Source organism: Sturnira hondurensis, unplaced genomic scaffold (genome assembly GCF_014824575.4).
Source record: "Sturnira hondurensis isolate 20B ecotype Veracruz unplaced genomic scaffold, ASM1482457v3 Scaffold0014384, whole genome shotgun sequence".
Lineage (NCBI taxonomy): Eukaryota > Metazoa > Chordata > Mammalia > Chiroptera > Phyllostomidae > Sturnira > Sturnira hondurensis.
This window is the reverse complement of record NW_028087015.1, coordinates 2,640,204-2,661,082: the sequence shown is the minus strand read 5'-3', so window position 1 is coordinate 2,661,082 and position 20,879 is coordinate 2,640,204. Positions and strand designations below refer to the sequence as shown.

The 20,879-nt window shown below is 36.3% G+C and overlaps 1 protein-coding gene across 8 annotated transcripts in view; it reads left to right on the top strand.

Annotated features, from left to right (window-relative positions):
- ERBIN (erbb2 interacting protein) overlaps positions 1-20,879 on the top strand; it is a 123,052-nt gene that overhangs the window by 93,961 nt on the left and 8,212 nt on the right. For 4 of the 8 annotated variants that reach the window (XM_037062844.1, XM_037062839.1, XM_037062840.1 and 1 more), the window contains 6 exons: positions 835-1,008; positions 2,049-2,231; positions 8,725-8,839; positions 10,830-11,013; positions 13,119-14,664; positions 19,061-19,204. In XM_037062844.1, the coding sequence (XP_036918739.1) occupies positions 835-1,008; positions 2,049-2,231; positions 8,725-8,839; positions 10,830-11,013; positions 13,119-14,664; positions 19,061-19,204 (2,346 nt within the window). The remainder of the gene's footprint in view (positions 1-834; positions 1,009-2,048; positions 2,232-8,724; positions 8,840-10,829; positions 11,014-13,118; positions 14,665-19,060; positions 19,205-20,879) is intronic. The other 4 variants (XM_037062845.1, XM_037062843.1, XM_037062841.1 and 1 more) reach the window with 2 other exon arrangements.

Genomic DNA, 20,879 nt, shown 5'->3' with positions numbered 1-20,879 from the left:
ATTAATTGGTTACTGTTTTCCTGCTATACTGTTTGGGGGATACAAAGAAATGTATGGTTTTATTCCTTGCTCCCAAAGCGCTTGAAGTTTTATTAATTATGTGTCGTGTGAAATAATTTGAGAATAATATAGAATTATGTGATTACATACCAGGTTTCATAGTGTATATAAATATAAGAGAAAAATATATTATTGTTTTCCCCTTTCCTTTCTTTAAGGATTTATTTATATGTCTTTTAGGGATAAAGAACCCTGTTACAAACCTTTTATTTCATTATGGGATTGAGAGTATGTGTCACGTGGTAGAAGTAGCAAATACCCATGTTTAAGTTACTTAAGGATGTATTTCTTTTCCCCTTATATAAACTAGCTGAATCCCAGAAAATGACAGGTGGGCCTTTGAAGTGGTTGATTCCCTGCACCTAAGTCCTAATATATAAATGTAGGAACCTTATATTTTCCTACCTGGAAAACATATATCTGTTTCAAAGCCAAGTGTCAGTGCTGGCAGTATTCACTCCATATATTTCAAAGTGAATGCCCATTAAGAAAAATTTTAAAACAAATCTATAACTGATATCTTTTTTTATCTTTATTTTTTATTTAATTCTTATTCAACTACAATTTTCTGTTTTATATTCCCTGCTGCCATCTTTAACTATTGATAAAACCATACTTTTGAGTGTTAAGTGCTTTCAGATGCCTGTCATTTGTTTTCAGTTACACCTATTGCCAGATATCAAATGGAATTGAGATGGCTTATACATTAAATTTTCAGGTTCACATTAGAAATATCTATCCATATTTTAAATTTTGCCTATTTTATTTCTTTAGGAGGGGAATTTAAAGAGATACCCAACACCATACCCAGATGAGCTTAAGAATATGGTCAAAACTGTTCAGACCATTGTACATAGATTAAAAGATGAAGAGACTAATGACGACTCTGGAAAAGATTTGAAACCACACGAAGATCACCAAGTTGTAAATAATGATACGGGTGTGAAGGTGAGAAAACTCGGTTCAAAAGAATTGGCCAACACCTACCTCAAGTTTCTTCAAAATTTTAAATATTTGATATAGTGATCCTTTTTGTATGCACTAAAATGTACTCCCAAATTTAGGGTGGTGTTGTCAGCTAACTGAAATAAAACCTGTAACAACAGTGAACTCCTTACTTGCTATTACCACTTCGCTGTGTTTGCAGACTGTCAAGGTGGGCATAGGAGTGTCAGCGTAACCTTTACAAAATCATTGCCTGAACAAAGAATAAGGTAATGAATGTCAGAAAATTTGTTGTAATGGAAATATCCCGCCCCCAGGGAATATCAATTCATTCTACCCAATACTAATTGTAAATTTAATTGCTATGACTGTTGGCATTTCCTTGGGATCTTTCAGAAACCTACACAAATCCCTAAATTATGTGTTCCTTTAATGGATTTTTTTATTTCACACCGTATCCCGGAAACAAATCTTATGTCACTAGAGTTGTTACACATTTTACAGTGAATAAAAAAAGCACTCTAATTGTTCCAAATTTGACCATGGTGAGCTAAGTAACTCAGTCATTAACATCTGTTTCACAACTTCTAAAATAAAATGCACCCTCAGCTAAACTGTAAAGTTTAATGTGGCTCATGAAACTTTGGGAACCATATGTCCCCCATAATGAACATTTTATCTGAGTGCTACAGATTTCTGTGTTTAAAATTTCCTTGATTTATCCAGAATAGGAAAAATTTACTTTTAAATTTTCATGTGAACTTTAATATAATACAAGAATAGCTATAGCCCTGGCTGGTGTGGCTCAGTGGATTGAGCGCAGGCCTGTGAACCAGACAATCGAGGTTCGATTCCCAGTCGGGGCATGTGCCTGGGTTGCGGGCCAGTTCCCAGCGGGGGAAGCACAGGAGGCAACCATACATTGGTATTTCTCTCTCTCTCTCCTTCCTTTCCGCTCTAAAAATAAATAAATAAAATCTTTAAAAAAAAAAGAATAGCTATAAAGCATAAGGAATGAGTTCTTTATCTTCTCTTTTACTTAGACTTCAGAAAGTACTACTCCAGTAAGAAGCAAAGCTGAGGAAAGAGAAAAGTACATGATAGGAAACTCTGTACAGAAAACTAGTGAACCTGAAGCTGAGGCCAGTCATGGGAATCTACCAGTAACTGCAAATCTGAAAGCCTCTGAGAATTTGAAGCATGTTAATCATGATGATGTTTTTGAGGTATGGCTTTATGATTATTCTGGGGTAATCCTTACTGATAATTATTTTACATTTTAATGTTGCTAACTGAAGACAGGAGAGACTTGATATTGGCAGCAGAAAATATGCTAATGAATTTACCATTGAGAAATTTCATATTTGCTCTGTCATTCATTTACCACTTCAAACTTAAATTTTTGTACCTATTATACTGAAGTGTTTACAATGTAAATTATATTGTGGTGATTCTATTTTTAGTTCTATAAAGCAATTGCTTTTCTTCTATAACTTAACTATGAAAAGGTTGAAGTAGGTATACCTCAGTAATTTGGCTTATATAAGCATTTATCATTGGTTGTGATGCATTTTTTCCTTGAATATCTGATACTTTTTTTCTTAGAATTTCTTCTAGTGGATTGATAAAAGCTATTGCTTTTTTTAAAAAAAAGCTTTGTCGAGGTATAGAACTCATATACACAACTTACCCATTTAAATAAACAATACAGTTCAGTGGCCTTTAGTATTCTAAAAGTTGTGCAGCCATCACCATAGTCACATTGGGAACATTTTTATTACCCCCAAAATATGGGCTTCCATACTTTGTATCAGTCACCCCATATCCTCTCCATCTCCCTGAGCTTTACACACTAGTAATCTGCTTTGTATCTGCCTCTATAATTTGGCTCTTCTTGGCAGTTCATGTAAATATAACCATACAGTTTGTGGTCTTTGAGCTTTGTCTTCTTTCACTTAGTATAATGTCTTCAAGGTTATCCATATCATAGCTTGTATCAATACTTTGTCCATTTTTAATGTCTGAACAGTATTCCATTGTAATGGTGAATAATGGACATTTGGGTTATTTCCCCATGTTGACTATTTTGAATAAGGCTGCTATAAATACATGTGTACAGTTTTTTAAAAGATTTTATTTAGCCCTGGCTGGTGTAGCTCAATGGATTGAGTGCGGACCTGCGAACAAGACAATCGTGGTTCGATTCCCAGTCAGAGCACATGCCTGGGTTGCAGGCCAGTTCCCAGCAGGGGACTCATGAGAGGCAACCATACATTGATATTCTCTCCCTCTCTTTCTCCCTCCCTTCCCCTCTCTCTAAAAATAGATAAATAAAATCTTTAAAAAAAATAAAAAATAAAAGATTTTATTTGTCTTTAGAGGGGAAGGGAAGGAGAGAGAAAGAGAAATATCAGTGTATGGTTGCCTCTCATGTGTCCCCTGGTAGGAACTGGCCTGCAACCCAAGGCATGTGCCCTGACTGGGAATTGAACCGTGATCCTTTGATTCGCAAGCCCATGCTCAATCCACTGAGCTACACCAGCCAGGGCTGTGTACAAATTTTTATGTGGACATATATTTTTTATACTCTCTTGAGTATACATTTAGGGGAATTGCTGGATCATATGATAACTTATGTTTAACTGAGAAACTGCCATTTTTCCAAAAGGAGTTGCATTATTTTACATTCTACTCATACACTGCTGCAAATAATGGGAAATGGTTAACTTGTAACTTTTAAAACTGAAAGTCTGAAGTGTTTTTCATTTACAGCTTTGTTGTCTGGTATCTACTAGCTACATGTGGCTATTTAAATTTAAATTAAGTAAATAGAATTAAAAATTGAGCTAATCATTTCCACTTGCCATATTTCAAATGCTTGGTTGCTGCATCTGGCCAGTTGGTAGCTATCATGTTGAACCACAGAGATCATTTCTATCATTACAGAAAGTTCTATTGAAAATCACTGGTGTATAAAAATACTGATATTGTGGGTTTATAATATCATCTTCATTCCTGAAAACTTAAATGTGTTTAAAGCACATCATCAGTCTTCATGATTATCCTGTGAGCTAGTCTTTATTACAGAAAAAAACTCATGGCTTTTGAATTATAAAATGGAAAATATCATTTAGTATATTACATATGTTGGGTCCACTGTAATAGTCTGTGAAAAGGTTATTAGGTTTGTCCCAGTGAATTTATTACTCATTGTAATTTCTGTGTGTAAGGACTGTTTGGAGCTATGGTGGCAGAAAGGAGAGATGAATACGTAGGAATATAATTAAGGTTAGACTGTGTGAAATGTATAAGAAAAGCACTAATACAAGTAGTAAGGGTTACAGAAATTTACAAAAGAATTATTTTCTGGCTACAAAGATTCAAGGATGCTTTAAGATGAAGGAGACATTCAACCTTATTTTGAAATATTTCAGTTAGCAGAAACAGAACTGAATGAAGTATGGAAGAATAATGAGAGCAAAAGAATGGTATTTGGAAAATGAAGAAAAGGGAATGTTCCATTTGACTAAATATGTCAGAGGTGACAGTGTGAAATACAATTAGTAGAGTAGCTTGGATCCTGATTATGAAGCCCTTGAAAGCCATGCTCAGAAGTTTGGACTTTATGTTCTATAGTCCTAGAGGAATCACTAAAAACTTTTTAGCAGAGCATTGCTTCTGATAGGGTTATGTATTAGAGTTACCTGGCACCAGATACTGAATTGTCCAAGTTCAAGGGCTTTTGAGTAATGAAAAGGCACCCTAGAAGTTAGGTGCAATACTGTTATAGATGTAATATGTGAATACCCCTGCTTATAATAGTGAGAAGAGAACAATCATATAACCATGCCTGAATGCAATGATAATGCTGTTAACAGAAATAGGGGTATTAAGAGAACAAACAACCTCGGAAGGACAAGGTTGTTTTTTGGATAAGTAGAATTTGAAGAAATGACAAGATCAATAGGTAGACATATTCAGAAGGTAGTTGGACCAGACAAGATGGAGGCGTAGGTGGAAACACTGTGCCTCCTCGCACAACCAAATTTAAGGACAACAAAGATTTAGAAACAAAAACACAACCAGAACAGACAGAAAATTGAACTGTTCGGAAGTCTGACAATGAACCATTCACCCAGATCCGTAAGAAGGGCGGAGTCGGTGGCTGTCAGGAAAGGGGTCGCGGCAGGAAAAGCTGTGGCTGGCGGATCTGGGTGTGGGAAGGAAACGGGCAGACCCAGTGAGGTGCACAAGGTGGCTGGCTGACCATGGACACCCATTCACGTGCAGATAAACCAGGTGAAAACAAGCAGCAGGACAGACCTCACAACCCAGGGCCCCAGATCCAGGAAATAAAGCCTAAAAGCACCGAATGAAAACACTTGTGGGGGTTGAGGTGCCATGAGAGACTCCCAGCCTCACAGGAGAGTTTGTTGGAGAGACCCACAGGGTCCTAGAATGTACACAAGCCCACCCACCCAGGAACCAGCACCAGAAGGGCCCAATTTGCTTGGGGGAAGTGGCAGAGGGGACTGAAATCTGAGAGAGAGCAGAACAAACACCATTGTTCCCTCTCTGACCCCCCCCCCATACAGAATCACAACCCAGGGACTGGGTTGCCCCGCCCTGGTGAACACCTAGGGCTCAACTCCTCATAATAGGCACCACCAGACCAAAACATTATGGCTAAAACAGACGAACAGATCAAAGCCCCAGAGCCAATACTTTTAAGCAACCAAGAGATAGCCAACATATCAGTGCACAGCTCAAAATAGTGGTGATCAGGGTGCTCACAGAACTGGTTGATTTTGGTCACAAATTAGATGAAAAAATGAAGGCTACACTAAGTGAAAGGAAGGAAAATGCACAGGGAACCAATAGTGATGGAAAGAAAACTGGGACTCAGATCAATGGAGTGGACCAGAAGGAAGAAAGAAACAACCAAACAGAAAAGAAGGAAGAAACAAGAAATTTTAAAAATGAGAAGAGGCTTAGGAACCTCCAGGATATCTTTAAACATTCCAACATCCGAATTATAGGGGTACCAGAAGAGGAAGAGAAAGAGCAACAAGTGGAAAAGTTATTTGGAAAAAAAATAATAAAGGAGAACTTGCCCAATCTGGCCATAGACTTCCAGGAAATCCAGGAAGCCCAGAGAGTCCCAAAGAAGGTGGACCCAAGGAGGAACACACCAAAGCACATCAGAATTACATTACCCAACATTAAAATGAAGGAGAGAATCCTAGAAGCAGCAAGAGATAAGGGGACAGTCACCTACAAAGGAGTGCCCATCAGACTGTCAGCAGATTTTTCAAAAGAGACGTTCCAGGCAAGAAGGGGCTGGAAAGTATTCCAAGTCATGAAATGCAAGGACCTACATCCAAGAATGTTCTATCTAGCAAAGCTTTCATTTAGAATGGAAGGGCAGATAAAGCATTTCTCAGATAAGGTCAAGTTCAAGGAATTCATCATCACAGCCCTTATTATATGAAATGTTAAAGGGACCTGTCTAAGGCACAGAAGATAAGAAATATGAACAGCGAAAGGACAGGAAACTCAGTTATTTACAACCACACCTAAAACAAAAGCAAACTAAGCAGACAGCTAGATCAGGAGCAGAGCCAGAGAAATGGAGATCACATGAAGGGTTAGCCAACAGGGGAGTGGGTGGAGGAGAAGGGGAGAGGGTACAAAGAATAAGTAGCATAGATGGTAGGGAGAAAATAGACAAGGGAAGGGCAAGAGTAGTGTGGGAAATGTAGAAGCTAAAGAATTTATGACACATGGATATGAACTAAAGGGGGGAATATAGGTGGGAGGGGTTGTGCAGGGAGGACGGGAATGAAGGGGTGAATGGGAAAACTGTAATGGCATAATCAGTAAAATATATTTTAAAATTTTTTTAGGAAGAACATAATTGGACATGTGGATCTTTACCTTAAATGAGAAATAAAAGCTAGATTATAAATTGGAATATTGTTTACATTAAATATAATCATTGAAGAAAATATTTCCCTAGAGGGAAAGAGGAAGGAAAAAAGTGAGAGCTAACTGCAGGAAGATTAAGTGATGTTAGCAAAGGAGGAAGGTAGGAGGAGATGAGCAGACTGGGAGTTCCCAGAAGTCCAGGTGTAATATGATTTCATGAAGGAGAAAGTCTGGTCAGCAGTTTAAATGCTACAGATATCAAAGATTAGAACAGACCTTTTGCCCCTCCTTGTCACATTCATTCTGCTATTAAATCCTGTTAATCTCAAAATTTCTGTGAAATTCTTTCTTTCACATTCATCGCTGCCATTACCTAGGGACAGATGCAGTCTTTTTTCTTCAGGACTGTTGTGATGGGGAGATTCCTTTCTGCCAGTCTCTTCCCATACATTTCGTAATACCAGAGTTACTAGTTTAAAAGATAGTGTGATCTTATGAGTTCCTGGCTTGGATGCCTCCATTGGTGGCCAACAGATCCCCGAGTTCATACTCAAAATATGATCTTTCACCTTTTCTGTCTCTTCTGCCAGTTCTAAGTTCCAGCTGCATGGAGCTGACTTCCATACCTTTTCTTATTTCCATCCTTCCTCGACTCAGGATGTCATTCCTCTCTTAACTCACATATCAAGACTAAACAGAATTTACGTTATTTACCTGTTCTACTAACTAGCTGTCTAACTTTTCCATCACAGTATGTAGTCTTGAGCAGGGTAAAAAAAACTATGACCCAAATCCAGCCCACTACCTGCCTGTTTTTATATGGCTTGCAAACTAAGAACAGCTTTTACACTGTTAAATGGTTGAATAAAAATCAAAAGAATATTACATAGTGTGAAAAATTAGATGAAATTCAGTTTCACTGGCACACAGCCGTGGTCATTTCTTTACCTGTAGTCGGTGACTACTTTTGTGCATGTAGCAGAGTTGAGAAGTTCAAGCAGAAAGTGTATGATTCTCCAAGTGTAAACTATTTACTATCTGGCCTTTTCACTGAAAGTTTGCTGATTCCAGTCCATGTCTTTATTATGGTGCTTATGAGTACCTAAAAGTCTTAGTACTTTTAGCAGAATACCTTTCTAAAACCTTTCAATTATTTTTTCATATTAACTAGGAATAATTTAATCTGATTTATACATATTATTAAGATATTTTCATTAATAGGTCTTTTTTTCTACCTAATAGCTCTTCATAGTAGGTAACTTAGGACAATTGCCAAATATTAGAGGAAAAAATAATGGAGAATAATATAAAATTCTGTCTTCCAATTGGGCAAAAAATGTTATTAATTCATGTTAGTGAAAGAACACCTCAGCCCTTCTGATTCCTTGGAACCCAGTGATTGATCCCTGGAGCAGTAAATTTGAGGATTAGGAAGAGATTTTTGTGGGAGCAGAGTCTTTCACAGACAAGGATTGTGTTTTATTTATTTGTATTTCTCTGGCATTTGCCGTAGTACTCGGCACATAGTGATCATTAATACACTGGAGTTAAGGCCTGCCCCAGAGAATTACCCCATAGATGCTCTAGAGTACTATTCATAAGTACCATAGTTCTAATGGCTTGTCTTTAAAATTATTAAATCATGTACTACTTTTACTCACTACATGTTACTATAAAAAGGTTTCATACATTTTCTTTTCTCTCTAAAGCTCTTATGACTCAATATTTATTCATTTAAACAAACCAAAATTTGTTTTCATAAATATTTTCACTCCTTTCTTTTTAAATTAGGAATCTGAGGAACTTTCTTCTGATGAAGAAATGAAAATGGCAGAGATGCGACCACCATTAATTGAAGCCTCCATTAACCAGCCGAAAGTGGTAGCACTGAGTAATAACAAGAAAGGTCAGCTGTTAAAGGGAGCACGGAGATTAGCCATGGGCTGAATAAAATTTACAATTTTTTAGAATAGATTTCCTTAAATGTCATTATTTAAACACTTTTTAGCAGCACTTTTTAAAACATGCTTTTTTTGAAGGTTTTGTTGATTTTTTTCTTAGAGGAGGGTAAGGAAGGAAAAAAGAGAAGGAGAGAAACATCAGTCTGTTGGCTCTAGCACACCCCCATCAGTGGGCCTGGCTTGCAACCCCGTCACATGCCCTGACGGGAGTTGAACCAGTGGCCTTGGGCTCTGCAGAAAAATGCCCAACCCACTAAGCCACACCAGTCAGGGCAATACATGGCTTTTTGAACAGTCTCTTTTTTCTCTTGTTTTTAAAGGAAAACTACAGGACCTTTTCTCTTCCCTTATGCAGGTGTACTTACAAAGGCATGGACTTTATGGGTATATGAGCCTTGATTATAATTCTGTTTCTACTACTTATTTGCTATGTGATCCTTGAGCTACCTAATTTTATCCATGTATATGTATCTAATTTTACATAAAATGAGGCTAATGGGTTTTGTGAATCAAAAGTACTAGATTACTCAATGTACTCAGATCTAGCCCAGTACCTGATATATAATAGATATTCGTTGTTACTTTATTTAACTATCCCAGAACTTTTTTTTCTTTAGATTTTATTTATTTATCTTTGGGAAGGGAAGGAAAGAGGGAGAGAAATATCACTGTATGGTTGCCTCTGCCGGGGACACACAATGTATTGTGTGTCCCCTGCCAGGAACTGGCCTGCAACCCAAGCATGTGCCCTGACTGGGAATCGAACTGCGATCCTCTGGTTCGCAGGCCCGCGCTCAATCCACTGAGCTACACCAGCCAGGCCAGAACTTATTTTTAAACCATTCTTCTTTCCAGCTATTCTTTCATAAAATCTCAGACTCTTAAAAAGGAACTGGGAGGATATCTATCTCTTCCTTTCCCCACTCCTCCCCACTAGTGCCCTAAACTTCTCTCTGTATTACCTCCAGCAGATATTTATCCAGTCTTCGCCTTTATGGCATTAATGAAACTTGATATCAGGGGTGGTCCTCAAATACCTTGTGTTTCATGATGATAATGATGGTGATACTTGTTGAGTACTTACTAGTTGCTACGTGCTGTATGCTAAATACTTCATGTTCATCTAATTATGACAGTTGCAACATGATACAGTTGGAAGAAGAGGAATATATCTAGGGAAGAATTTAAGTGATATATAGTTTAATGTTATTTTAAAAGTTTATAATCTGAGACCCGAACACCTTAAACTTGAAGTTAGAGAGCCTAATGCGCTGCTGTTTTTAACAGTGAACTCAAAACAGACTACTTAAAGTGAAATATTTGGAACAGCAAAAATATTCTTAATTCAGATTCATGTAATCTCTTATGACTATGTCTATGTAATATTCCTATGATTTGGTTAGAATTGAGTTAGTTAAAAAATATCCTTTAGGGTGTAAAGATACTATATTATTGCCCAGCCTGGTATGGCTCAGTGGATTGAGTGCCGGCCTACAAACCAAATGGTTGCCTTTTTGATTTCCAGTCAGGGCACATGCCTGCCTGACCTCCCTATGCCCCACCCTCCTCATTCACTCCATCTCTCCCTACGTGACTTTTTTGTTTCCCTGGATGAAAAAAAGTCCTCAAACGGGAAATATTTTGCTAGTGTGGAAGAGGTGAAACAAAACAAGTTCAAAACTGTTTTGAATCGTGGAAAAGAAATCTTCATTAGGTGTATTGCATCAAATGGAGAGTACTTTGAAGGTGACTGAAGTTTAGACATGTAAGGATAAATACATAATTTTTTGAAAATAAATTCTGTTTTTTTGGTGGGGTCTCCCCTTGTATGTTGAACCAGGACAATATAAATGCTGTTTGTCATTACTGGGAAGTATTTCACACAGATTCTTGGTGACTATTAATTGCTTGAGTTTGTTTGTTTGTTTGCTTCAGATGATACAAAGGACACAGATTCTTTATCAGATGAAGTTACACACAATAGCAATCAGAATAACAGCAACTGTTCTTCTCCATCCCGGATGTCTGATTCAGTTTCTCTTAATACTGACAGTAGTCAAGATACCTCACTCTGCTCTCCAATGAAACAAACTCATATTGGTATTAATTCCAAAAACAGGTTTGTGACTATCTTAACAAAATACTTTATTTGTACAATAAGTAGAGCTAAAAATACAAATAAATATATATGACCAAAACATAAAGGATCTCACAAATTAATATTATAGAAGTGGTTCAGGTAATATATGGTTTCTTCTACCACTTTATTACTAATTATTTAGCTTTTTACATTTCCTTTTTAATTTTTTATTGTTTGATTATAGTTGTTCCATTTCCCCCCATTACTCTCTCCTGTTCTACCTCCTCCCACCTCCCACATTTAATCCTCCCCATCCCATACCCTTCCTTCTTTGTCCGTGGGTTCTTACTTTTTTAAATTCATTGATTTAATTGTTGTTCAAATACAGTTTTCTTTTACCCTACCCCAGATTTCCATTTTAGATTAGTCTTTTAAGGGGGGAAGAAGAGATTTAAAATGCATTTTAATTCTCTTCATTAAAAGGTTGGACAGTTTTACAGTGGTTCTAGTTATTACAACAGAAACAGCTTATTTGAAGTAATTCAAGTTGAAAGGAGTGTTTTTAGGGTTAGAAATGCAAAATTATTTTTGATGGTTGTAGACAACCACTGTTTGGCTCCAGGTAAGTAGGTCTCCCTACTCTCCCCCAGCCACGGAGTCTTCGACCTCCAACAAACTGTTGATCCTCTGGCCTCAGTGCTGTTTTCTTACCTGCTCTGGGGCCGCAGGCGAGAACTCCACTCCCTGGGTGTGACTGTCCTCATCACCCTCTTCCAGTCTCTTTTCTCTGTCTGCAGGATTTAAAGATATTTTAAAAAACACAAACAGCCTGTGTCCCTTTCTGTTCACATTTAAATCAAATGTATTTAAATTGACACCATCGATTTAAATATTTTTCTTTAGCTCCATATCTTTGTCTTAGACTTAAATGTATCTTTGTCTTAGACTTAAATATGTAGGTCAACATCTGAAAAAGGACTTAATTCCTACAGGTTGGAATTTAGCTGAAGTTTAAAACAGATACATCATTTGGGCTTTCTAGAGTTTGGTTATCAAAGTAAATCTATACTCTTTTACCTTCATGATAATCTGTTTGGTAGATTGCTTGATAGAAAAATTTGGGTTACTACTGAACCCAAAGCTAATTATATGGATATTGCTAAATATTTTTTTTACAGTTCAATTGTTCTTAAGCTCCAGGTGGCATATTTAAATCAAATGTTTGTGTGTAAATTTTTGGAGATTTATATTTTTGGAGAAGGAAAATGACTTTGGTACCTTAAAATGAGTTTAGCAGTTAGGTGGTTGTAACTATGATTAATCATTATATCAGTTCTCTAAATTTGAGGCTGAGAACCAATATGGTAATATATTAGTTCTTAAAACCTTTAAGATGTTAAGATAATGATTAATTTGTTAAATAATGAAATTTTACTGATGTTGGGAAGTAGGTTAATTTTTTCTAAGTCATGTTTTTTATGTAATGAAATAAAGGTTAACAAAGGAATATGGCTATACCTTTTTGTATTGTATTCCTAATCATGAGTATTTTATGTCACCTAATGAGAGTATTTGAAAAAGTATAACTTAAGGATGCAAATATGTTTTTATATCACCAAGTAGAAATAAAATATTTTCTATAATTTTGGAATATCACATTTAGAAATATTTCCCAAGTCCAAAGTAGTCACTTAATGTGATTAAATTTAACTTCAGTTTTGATCATTCTTCATGTTTTGTAGCGCTCTGAGCTATTGTTTAATCCTTTAGATAATTTCCTTATCTCTATATATTTGAATCTAATAACTTAGTTCATGATAACTATGGCTAATGTAAGATTTCAGAACTGTTTATAGAAATATTCTGTTCTCTTTACTCAGCTATTCAAATTATTGGTTCTTCTCTGTATATCTCCCCATTTTTCAAGCATTTCCTATTTTGGCACATTTGTGAAAAGGTTCGCCAGGAGAGAATACATAATTTATTGTTTAGCTCCAGCTATATTGTGACTAAGTGATTTTTATTGATGAAAATGTTGATTATACATTTTAATATAGTTTTACTTCTCTTCATTTAATGTAAATCTTCCATTGCTAAGAAGACTGGGTTTTATGATGTTTTCAATAAAATTATTTTTGTTTTAGGCAAGAAGATGAAAATTTTAATAGCCTTTTACAAAATGGAGATATTTTAAACCATTCAACAGAGGAAAAATTCAAGATTCATGACAAGAAAGATTTCAGCTTACCTGAATATGATTTGAATATTGAAGAACGATTAGTTCTAATAGAGAAAGGTATTGATTCAACAGCCACATCTGATGAATCTCACAAATTAGACCATATCAATATGAATCTTAATAAACTTGTAACTAATGATACATTTCAACATGAGAGAGTGGAAAGGTCAAAGACACAGGATATATTGCTTGGAACGAGTTTTTTAAACATTAATGCTAAAGGAGAAGATGAGCACTTGGAAAATGGAAACAAGTGTCCTAATTTGGAATGTATAAATAAGGTAAATGGACATTCTGAGGAAACACCACAGCCTCCCAGGAGAATTGAACCACATAGCACTGATTCTTCTGTTGATATGGGTATTTCCAAAAGTACTGAAGATCTCTCCCCTCAGAGAAGTGGGCCAATAGGGTCTGTTGTGAAATCTCATAGCATAACTAATATGGAGACTGGAGAGCTAAAAATCTATGACATTCTTAGTGATAATGGACTTCAGCAGCCAAGTACAACAGTTAAAGTCACGTCTACTATTGATGGAAAAAATATAGTCAGGAGCAAGTCTGCTACACTTTTGTATGATCAACCATTGCAAGTGTTTACTGGTTCTTCTTCATCTTCTGATTTAGTATCAGGTACAAAGGCAGTTTTTAAGTTTGATTCAAATCATAACCCTGAAGAGCCAAGTGTAAGAGGCCCCACAACAAGTGGTCTACAGTCTACACCTCAGATGTACGGGCCTCCACAGTATAATATCCAGTACAGTAGCAGCGCTGCAGTTAAGGACCCTTTGTGGCACTCCAAACAAAATCCCCAAGTAGATCATGTCAGTTTTCCTCCTCAGCGCCTTTCTAGGTCAGACAGCACAGAAAGTCACAGTTACAGCAAACATTCTGCCAATATGAATTTCTCTAACCATAACAATGTTCGAGCTAATACTGGATACCATTTACATCCAAGACTTGGCCCAGGAAGACATGGGGAAATGTGGGCCATCTCACCAAATGACCGGCTCATTCCTGGAGCAACTCGAAATACAATTCAGCGCCAAAGCAGCGTGTCATCTACAGCCTCTGTAAATCTTGGTGAGCCGGGTTCCATAAGGAGGGCCCAGATCCCTGAAGGAGATTATTTATCATACAGAGAGTTACATGCAATGGGAAGAACTCCTCCGATGATGTCAGGATCACAGAGGCCTCTTTCTGCACGAACGTACAGCATCGATGGCCCAAATACATCGAGGCCTCAAAGTGCTCGACCCTCTGTTAGTGAAATACCAGAGAGAACTATGTCAGTTAGTGATTTCAATTATTCACGGACTAGTCCTTCAAAAAGACCAAATGCAAGGGTTGGTTCTGAGCATTCTTTGTTAGATCCTCCAGGAAAAAGTAAAGTTCCTCATGATTGGCGAGAACAAGTACTGCGACACATTGAGGCCAAAAAGTTAGAAAAGGTAATTAAACATGAATTCTTCATACTCCTCCTTATGAGTTTACTGATTTTTCTTAAAAATATTTGGCATTCTTTGTTTTTTAAACAAGGCATAACAAAACACTATGAATTTTTAGATGTATACCAATATTCTAGGAGTTTTTCCTTGGTACTGACAGTAGAGTTCCAAGTTCAGACTTGGCCAGACTCAAAAAACATTGAGGTGGTAGTATAAGCTCCTTTCCCTTTTTTTACTCCCCAGTGTTTTCTAATGGACTTACATTCATAGTATGTATTTGTGTGTGTGTCTCTTGTACCTTCTGCCACACATACTGTAAATAATACATGTATATACATGTATCCCTGTGTTTAGCATTTTCTGTCCTGTTATCTATTAATAATTATGTAAATATGTATACAAAAATAGTTTATTAGCTAACAGAAAAACAAGTGTATTGTAAATGTAAATACTTCATCGAAGATTTTTCCCCAGTTAATGACTAACACTATCACTGGCACGGATGACATTTGGCATGGCATTTACTCTCTTCTGAACTGCATTTCTGCCTATTTGAACTCATTTATCTGGCTTTTCAGTAGTGTGCAGATGTTTGCTCTTTGAAAGAAGTTACAATTTTTTAAGTATCCTGTAAAACTGATATATTAGTGCCACAGTTCTGTGGCTCAAGTGTTTAAGGCATATTCTTTAAGATTTGGTAGCATCATACCTCTCAGTGGATTTTACCCAAGAATTATCTTACCTCTGTTTGTTAAATATGTTTTTCAAGTAGCTGAACATGTACAACCTTAATTAGTCATTATTTTAAAAAATTCCTTAAGTTGAATTTTTCAGAAATATCTAAAATATAATTAATATCTTACTCAACTCACATTGAACCTCTGCTTATAATTGTTAGTTCTGTGCAATAAAGTAAATGAGCCATCTGTATTAGGCAACTTTATTCTCCCTGATTGATTTTGTTTCAGCTATAACTGTACATACCATTGGGGTGCTTTGAACTTTTGTGCTTTTTCTAAGGAATTTGGGAATTTCTTAAGCAGAAACATAATATAGCTGTTTTATAACTAAACTTCTGGTGATAGTGTGGAACTGGATTTGAGGAGGATGAAGCTATATAGTTAAGTTGATTGAGTTATGAGGCTGTCCAGTCGTCCAGAAAACCAGTGAGAACGTATCCGTAGAATTGAGACAAAGGAATGAATTTAAGAGGCAGTTCTGACTGTATAAGAATTTACTTCTGCTTGGAATATTCCTATAATCAGTCATTGAAGAAAAGATTAAGCTTGAGATTGGTGCCTTGAATAACTGGATGTTGGGAGTGCCATTAACTACTGCTGGACTAGAGGAGGAATAGCAGATTTGGAAGAAGCGATGAGTTTGTTTATTACTATATTATATTAATAATTAGTGACATCTCAAATGGCTATTCTCCCATTACTTTCCTGTCTGACAGAGACATGCCTGGACTTCAGTAAATAGGAAGCAGGTAGCATTCACCTCATTGTTGGGCCTCTCTGCTTTTTGTACATAGAAATTTGCATTACAATCGCTTGGCAAACACACTGGTGATTCAGAGATGAAAATTAGTTCAGTGAAACTAAAATGCACAGAGGAACATGATTTAGACTCGAAGCTTGAAGTATTGATTGACAGTGCAGAAGAATGATGGAAAATCTCTGTTCGCTGCTCTGTGATTCCCCCTTCCTCCTGCAAACATACCTCTGGTGGCATGGTGGACATTTAAAAAAAATTATTCAGGGGTAAGTCCCCAGTAGTACTTCCTCTAGGGGTATATAAATTATTCTATACCCCTAGAGGTAGTACACAATGCCTGTGCTACCTCTAGGGGTAAGTCCCCAGTTGCTACTTTGCCCAGCTGAGAGTTTAGAAATAACAACATAAACATATGTTATTGACCCTTACTTGGTTTTGAAACCTTATGGTAGTAACACCCCTCCACCTCAACAAACTACCTGGAATCTTTACATATAAAATAGATTTTACCTCCAAAATCTCAAGACTTATTTACAAATAAAACTTAACATTGAAAATGAATACAAATTTTTATTTCAAAGTTGAATTATTACTAATGTCAGCTTTTGCTAATGTTACTTATTATATGTAAAACACCCTTGATAAGAAGCACTCAACCAAATGTGATTAAAGATGATAACAACATGACAATTTTTATGTCACTTGCTATTTTACAACTATTGGCATGTGCTTTACAACAGTGCTTAGAACCTGTGCCCAGCACTTAACTGAACTCTCCACAGTGTGCTGAGGTGCTGTGATGGAGTGCCGTTTTATATGGGCATCTGTGCACAAGCCTGAGTTTACAGCCAGGCCTATTCTCAGCTCCAGGCTTCTTAGTCAGTGAAATATCTACGAAATGTCATATATGTTCAAAGATGACAGAATAAGCTTTGTTTCAGATCTGCATATTCTTAAACAGGGTCAGTCAGTCCAGTCACATTAACATGTTAAAACAAAAGGTGTATATATAACCGTGTGTATAATTTCTTCATTTTTACGTTCTAATCAGATGTTTATGGAATCTCTGAATTGCCTCTGCCAAATCCTTGTTCTTATTGAAATGATTTGGAAAAGTGTGGGCTATTAAGTTCAGCTTTTTATTTAGTACTTGCTCTAGAATCCACAAAATAACTAAAAGTGTACTTTGTAATTTTATATATCCTTTTCACTCTAGAATGTTATATTAATGTTTCTTAATAGTAGACATCAACTTCATAATCTGGACAGGTTCTGTATTTCCAGAGAGTAACATAGAAGTGTTTATTACGGCATTTCCATAAGTCTTAATTACAAGCCATGCTCAAAATGCTGTTTCTCTCACTTTGACCATCAGACCCTCAATATTCAGGGACATGACACAAAGCATATGCCTGAAAGAACAGCAGCCTTAAGTGCTCATCAGTAGATGAGTGAATAAAAAAGCTGTGGTACATTTACACAGTGGAATCGTATGTAGCCGTAAAAAAGAAGGAAATCCTTTACAACAGCATGGATGCACCTAGAGTGTACTATGCTAAGTGAAATAAGCCTGGCAACGAAAGATAAATAGCATATGATCTCACTTTATTTGTAGAATCTAATGAGCAAAATAAACTGAGGAACAAAATAGAAATGGGGACATGGCTACATGGAACAGACTGACAACTGTCAGGAGAGGGCATGGAGGGCTGGATGAAAAAAGGTGAAGGGATTAAGTATACTATACACACACATACACACATATAATGTATATACATATATATATTTATTTTGTTATATATATATGTATATATATAAAAACACACAGACACAGACAACAGTGTGATGGTGGCCAGAAGGAAAGGGGGCTGAGCGTAGGTAGAGGCAAGCAAAAGGGGGTGGGGAAAAAGATTTTGCTTGGGGCAGTGGGCAGCGGAGCAGTGTGCAGGTGATGGCTTACTGAGTTGTACACTTGAAACCTGTGTGGTTTAACAACTTTGGAATAAACAAGCAGAAATAATGAGAATCAGGCAGTGCGTTTTTTGAGATAGGTTTTTCAGACAGCTGTAGGATTAGTGATCAAACATTTATATAAATGAAATATTTGGAAGGATTCTATTAGTGGTTCTTCAAGTTTAAGCAGCAAAAGGCACTGCTAACTCCTAAGATATAATAATCTTCAATATCTACTAAATAGAAAGTTTTTATATATTCACTTTTTAGTGTTTGTTTTTATTCTGGTAATTATAGAGCAGTGAAAGCTTTTAAAATGTTATATCCTAAAACTTTGTGTTTATATTAAACATTCCCTTAATGTAAAGCTTTTTTCTAAATGTGGAAGATAATTTTTAGCAATTGCAGTGACCAAGGCCCTGGCATATATTGCAAGTATATTTTGTGCTATATTATGTATTTAAACTGCATTTATTTAATAACAAGACAATTCCTATAAAATGAACCAGATTCTCTAGAAATCCATTTTGACTTAGAAATAACTGGTTGTTGGTAACTTTTCTCTTTATAGAGGAATTAGTTTGTGTTCCATGTATAACCGTGTATGTGCAGATACCTCTGGGTGTGACATCAATTCCTATTTTCTGATGAACTTCTAATAAGATATGTCATGAGTAAAGGAAATAATAGCATAAAAGCATATATGTATGTACTTTATTTGGTGTTTAAACTTGAATAGTTGGATAACCTGTAATTTGTGTGTGTGTGCATGTTGTCATGTAACTGTGGAAAAATAGTGCCATTTTCTTTCAGTGGCACTGAAAATCCCATATTGCATCATATTTCTGTGGTATTGGGCTTACTTGTAAATACATCTATGTGCATAACATGTCTTGTGAATTTTGCATGCTACGCTAATCTCTGTCAAATCTGTCCCTTCTTTATTCAGAGCATGCTGTCAAGGTCCTTTAATTCCAATTTCACTGCTGTGAGCAACTGCCACTATGGCAGCTCTAGGGATCTGCATGGCAGCCAAGGTAGTCTTGCATTGAGTGTTGCAGACGGAAGAGGTTCTGGTGGGCACAGTTTTCGAGTGAGTACCTGTAGTAGACAAGTACTTTGAGTACGTAGAAGAGAAGTAAACCTCACATTTTAATGTTTTAATATTTCTAGAAAATGAAATATACTGTGGGTTTGTTATTTTGATTACCTCCCAGTTCCACCATGGCTTAGGGCTAAAAATTGCTGCAAAGCTGATTTTAGTCTTTATCACTTAAGTTTCTGTGGTCATAACAAAGGGGGTAGTCAACTCTTTTTATGTAAAAAAGGGTGGGCTATCAAAATAACTGAGAGGTTTTTTAAAAATTATTCTTTGCAGTATCTTTCTTTTAAAATTAGCTTGCTCTCTCCCCAAATACAGAGGACTTGTGGGAAAGAGTGATTTTCACTTCAGTGATTGAATATTGGCCAATAAAAAGCACTAAAAATTCAGTGGAACTAAGTTAAATCATAATTTGCTAAATACAATTAAATGTGAGGCTGGAGAAAATGTAATAAGTACCAATGAAAAGGCAGAACTCAAATTCTTTATTACCATATTTCAGCTGTGGTCATTAGGAGTGACGAAGAAAGGCTTATTTTAATGAAAGTTAAAGAGAAGGTGTGAGAATAGGAGAGAAGGGAGAAGAACAGAACGACTCTGACATGGCTCTGTTTTAAGATTTCCCTTTCATAACAATTTGAGGTAGTAGCATAGTCTCCAAATATTTCCTCCTCTACCCCTCTCCTATCCTGAAAAGACCTCTCTCTCCCTATAACCTTACTCTACCCCCTTCTCAGTTTTCTTTCCACAAGACTGCTTACTTCCACATCCTTTTCTTTTTCCTGAGCATTCACTGCCCCTTCTTTCCCCCACCTTTTAATACACTCCTGGCTTTGCTCTGTTGTGTTCTAGGATAGGAGCAGTCTCTTGATTTGCTTTGCTGTATCACCCATCTTGCTCTGCCTTCTGTCACCTGCCACCACTTGGTTCTGCGTTCTGTTAGGGTGGGAGTGATCATTTGTAATTGACCAGATTGAAACAGGGAGAGAGAAGGGTGACTATTAAGCCCTGAGTTTCTGGCACTATTCCGGTGGAAGCCACAGAGCAAAGTCCAGGGGGGGGGTTATTAACTCGGGGGTAATTTTATAGTCTTCTGGAAGAATTACTCTTTACGAATTCTTACACAGTAATTTTTTTTGCTTGTTAATTACTCTTAAATTCAGAGCCTTTGAGTCTGTTGCATTTTACTTTTTAGTTCATAATATGCTTGTTCTTTTAAACACTAGATAAACACAGTTGTACATTCAAGCTTGAGTTTAAACTTCAAACTATGAGCTAAGTTGATTTTTATGCATTCTGAAAGGACATCTCAAAAACAAAGAAGGAAAATAAAAGTTTTCCTTGAATAAATACACAAAATTTGATCAAAGCACATCTAAAAATCTTAAGCCATGGTTTGAACTAGCAACTAATTGTGCATGATAGAACTATTGCAGATACATTTTCTAAGATTACATTATAAACTGTGAGGTTTATATGTGTCCTGTGGGCTAGCCTAGTGAAATAGATTTCAGATTATTTTTCAACATGATGGTATAATTTGTATATCTGTGTTGCTAGTGTCATACTGTTTTAAAAGTAATAATAGTGCTATTTAACACAGTCTCTCCAGTTTTCCAAAATATAGCAAAATGTGTTTAGAGCTAAATTAAAATGAAAAATTTAG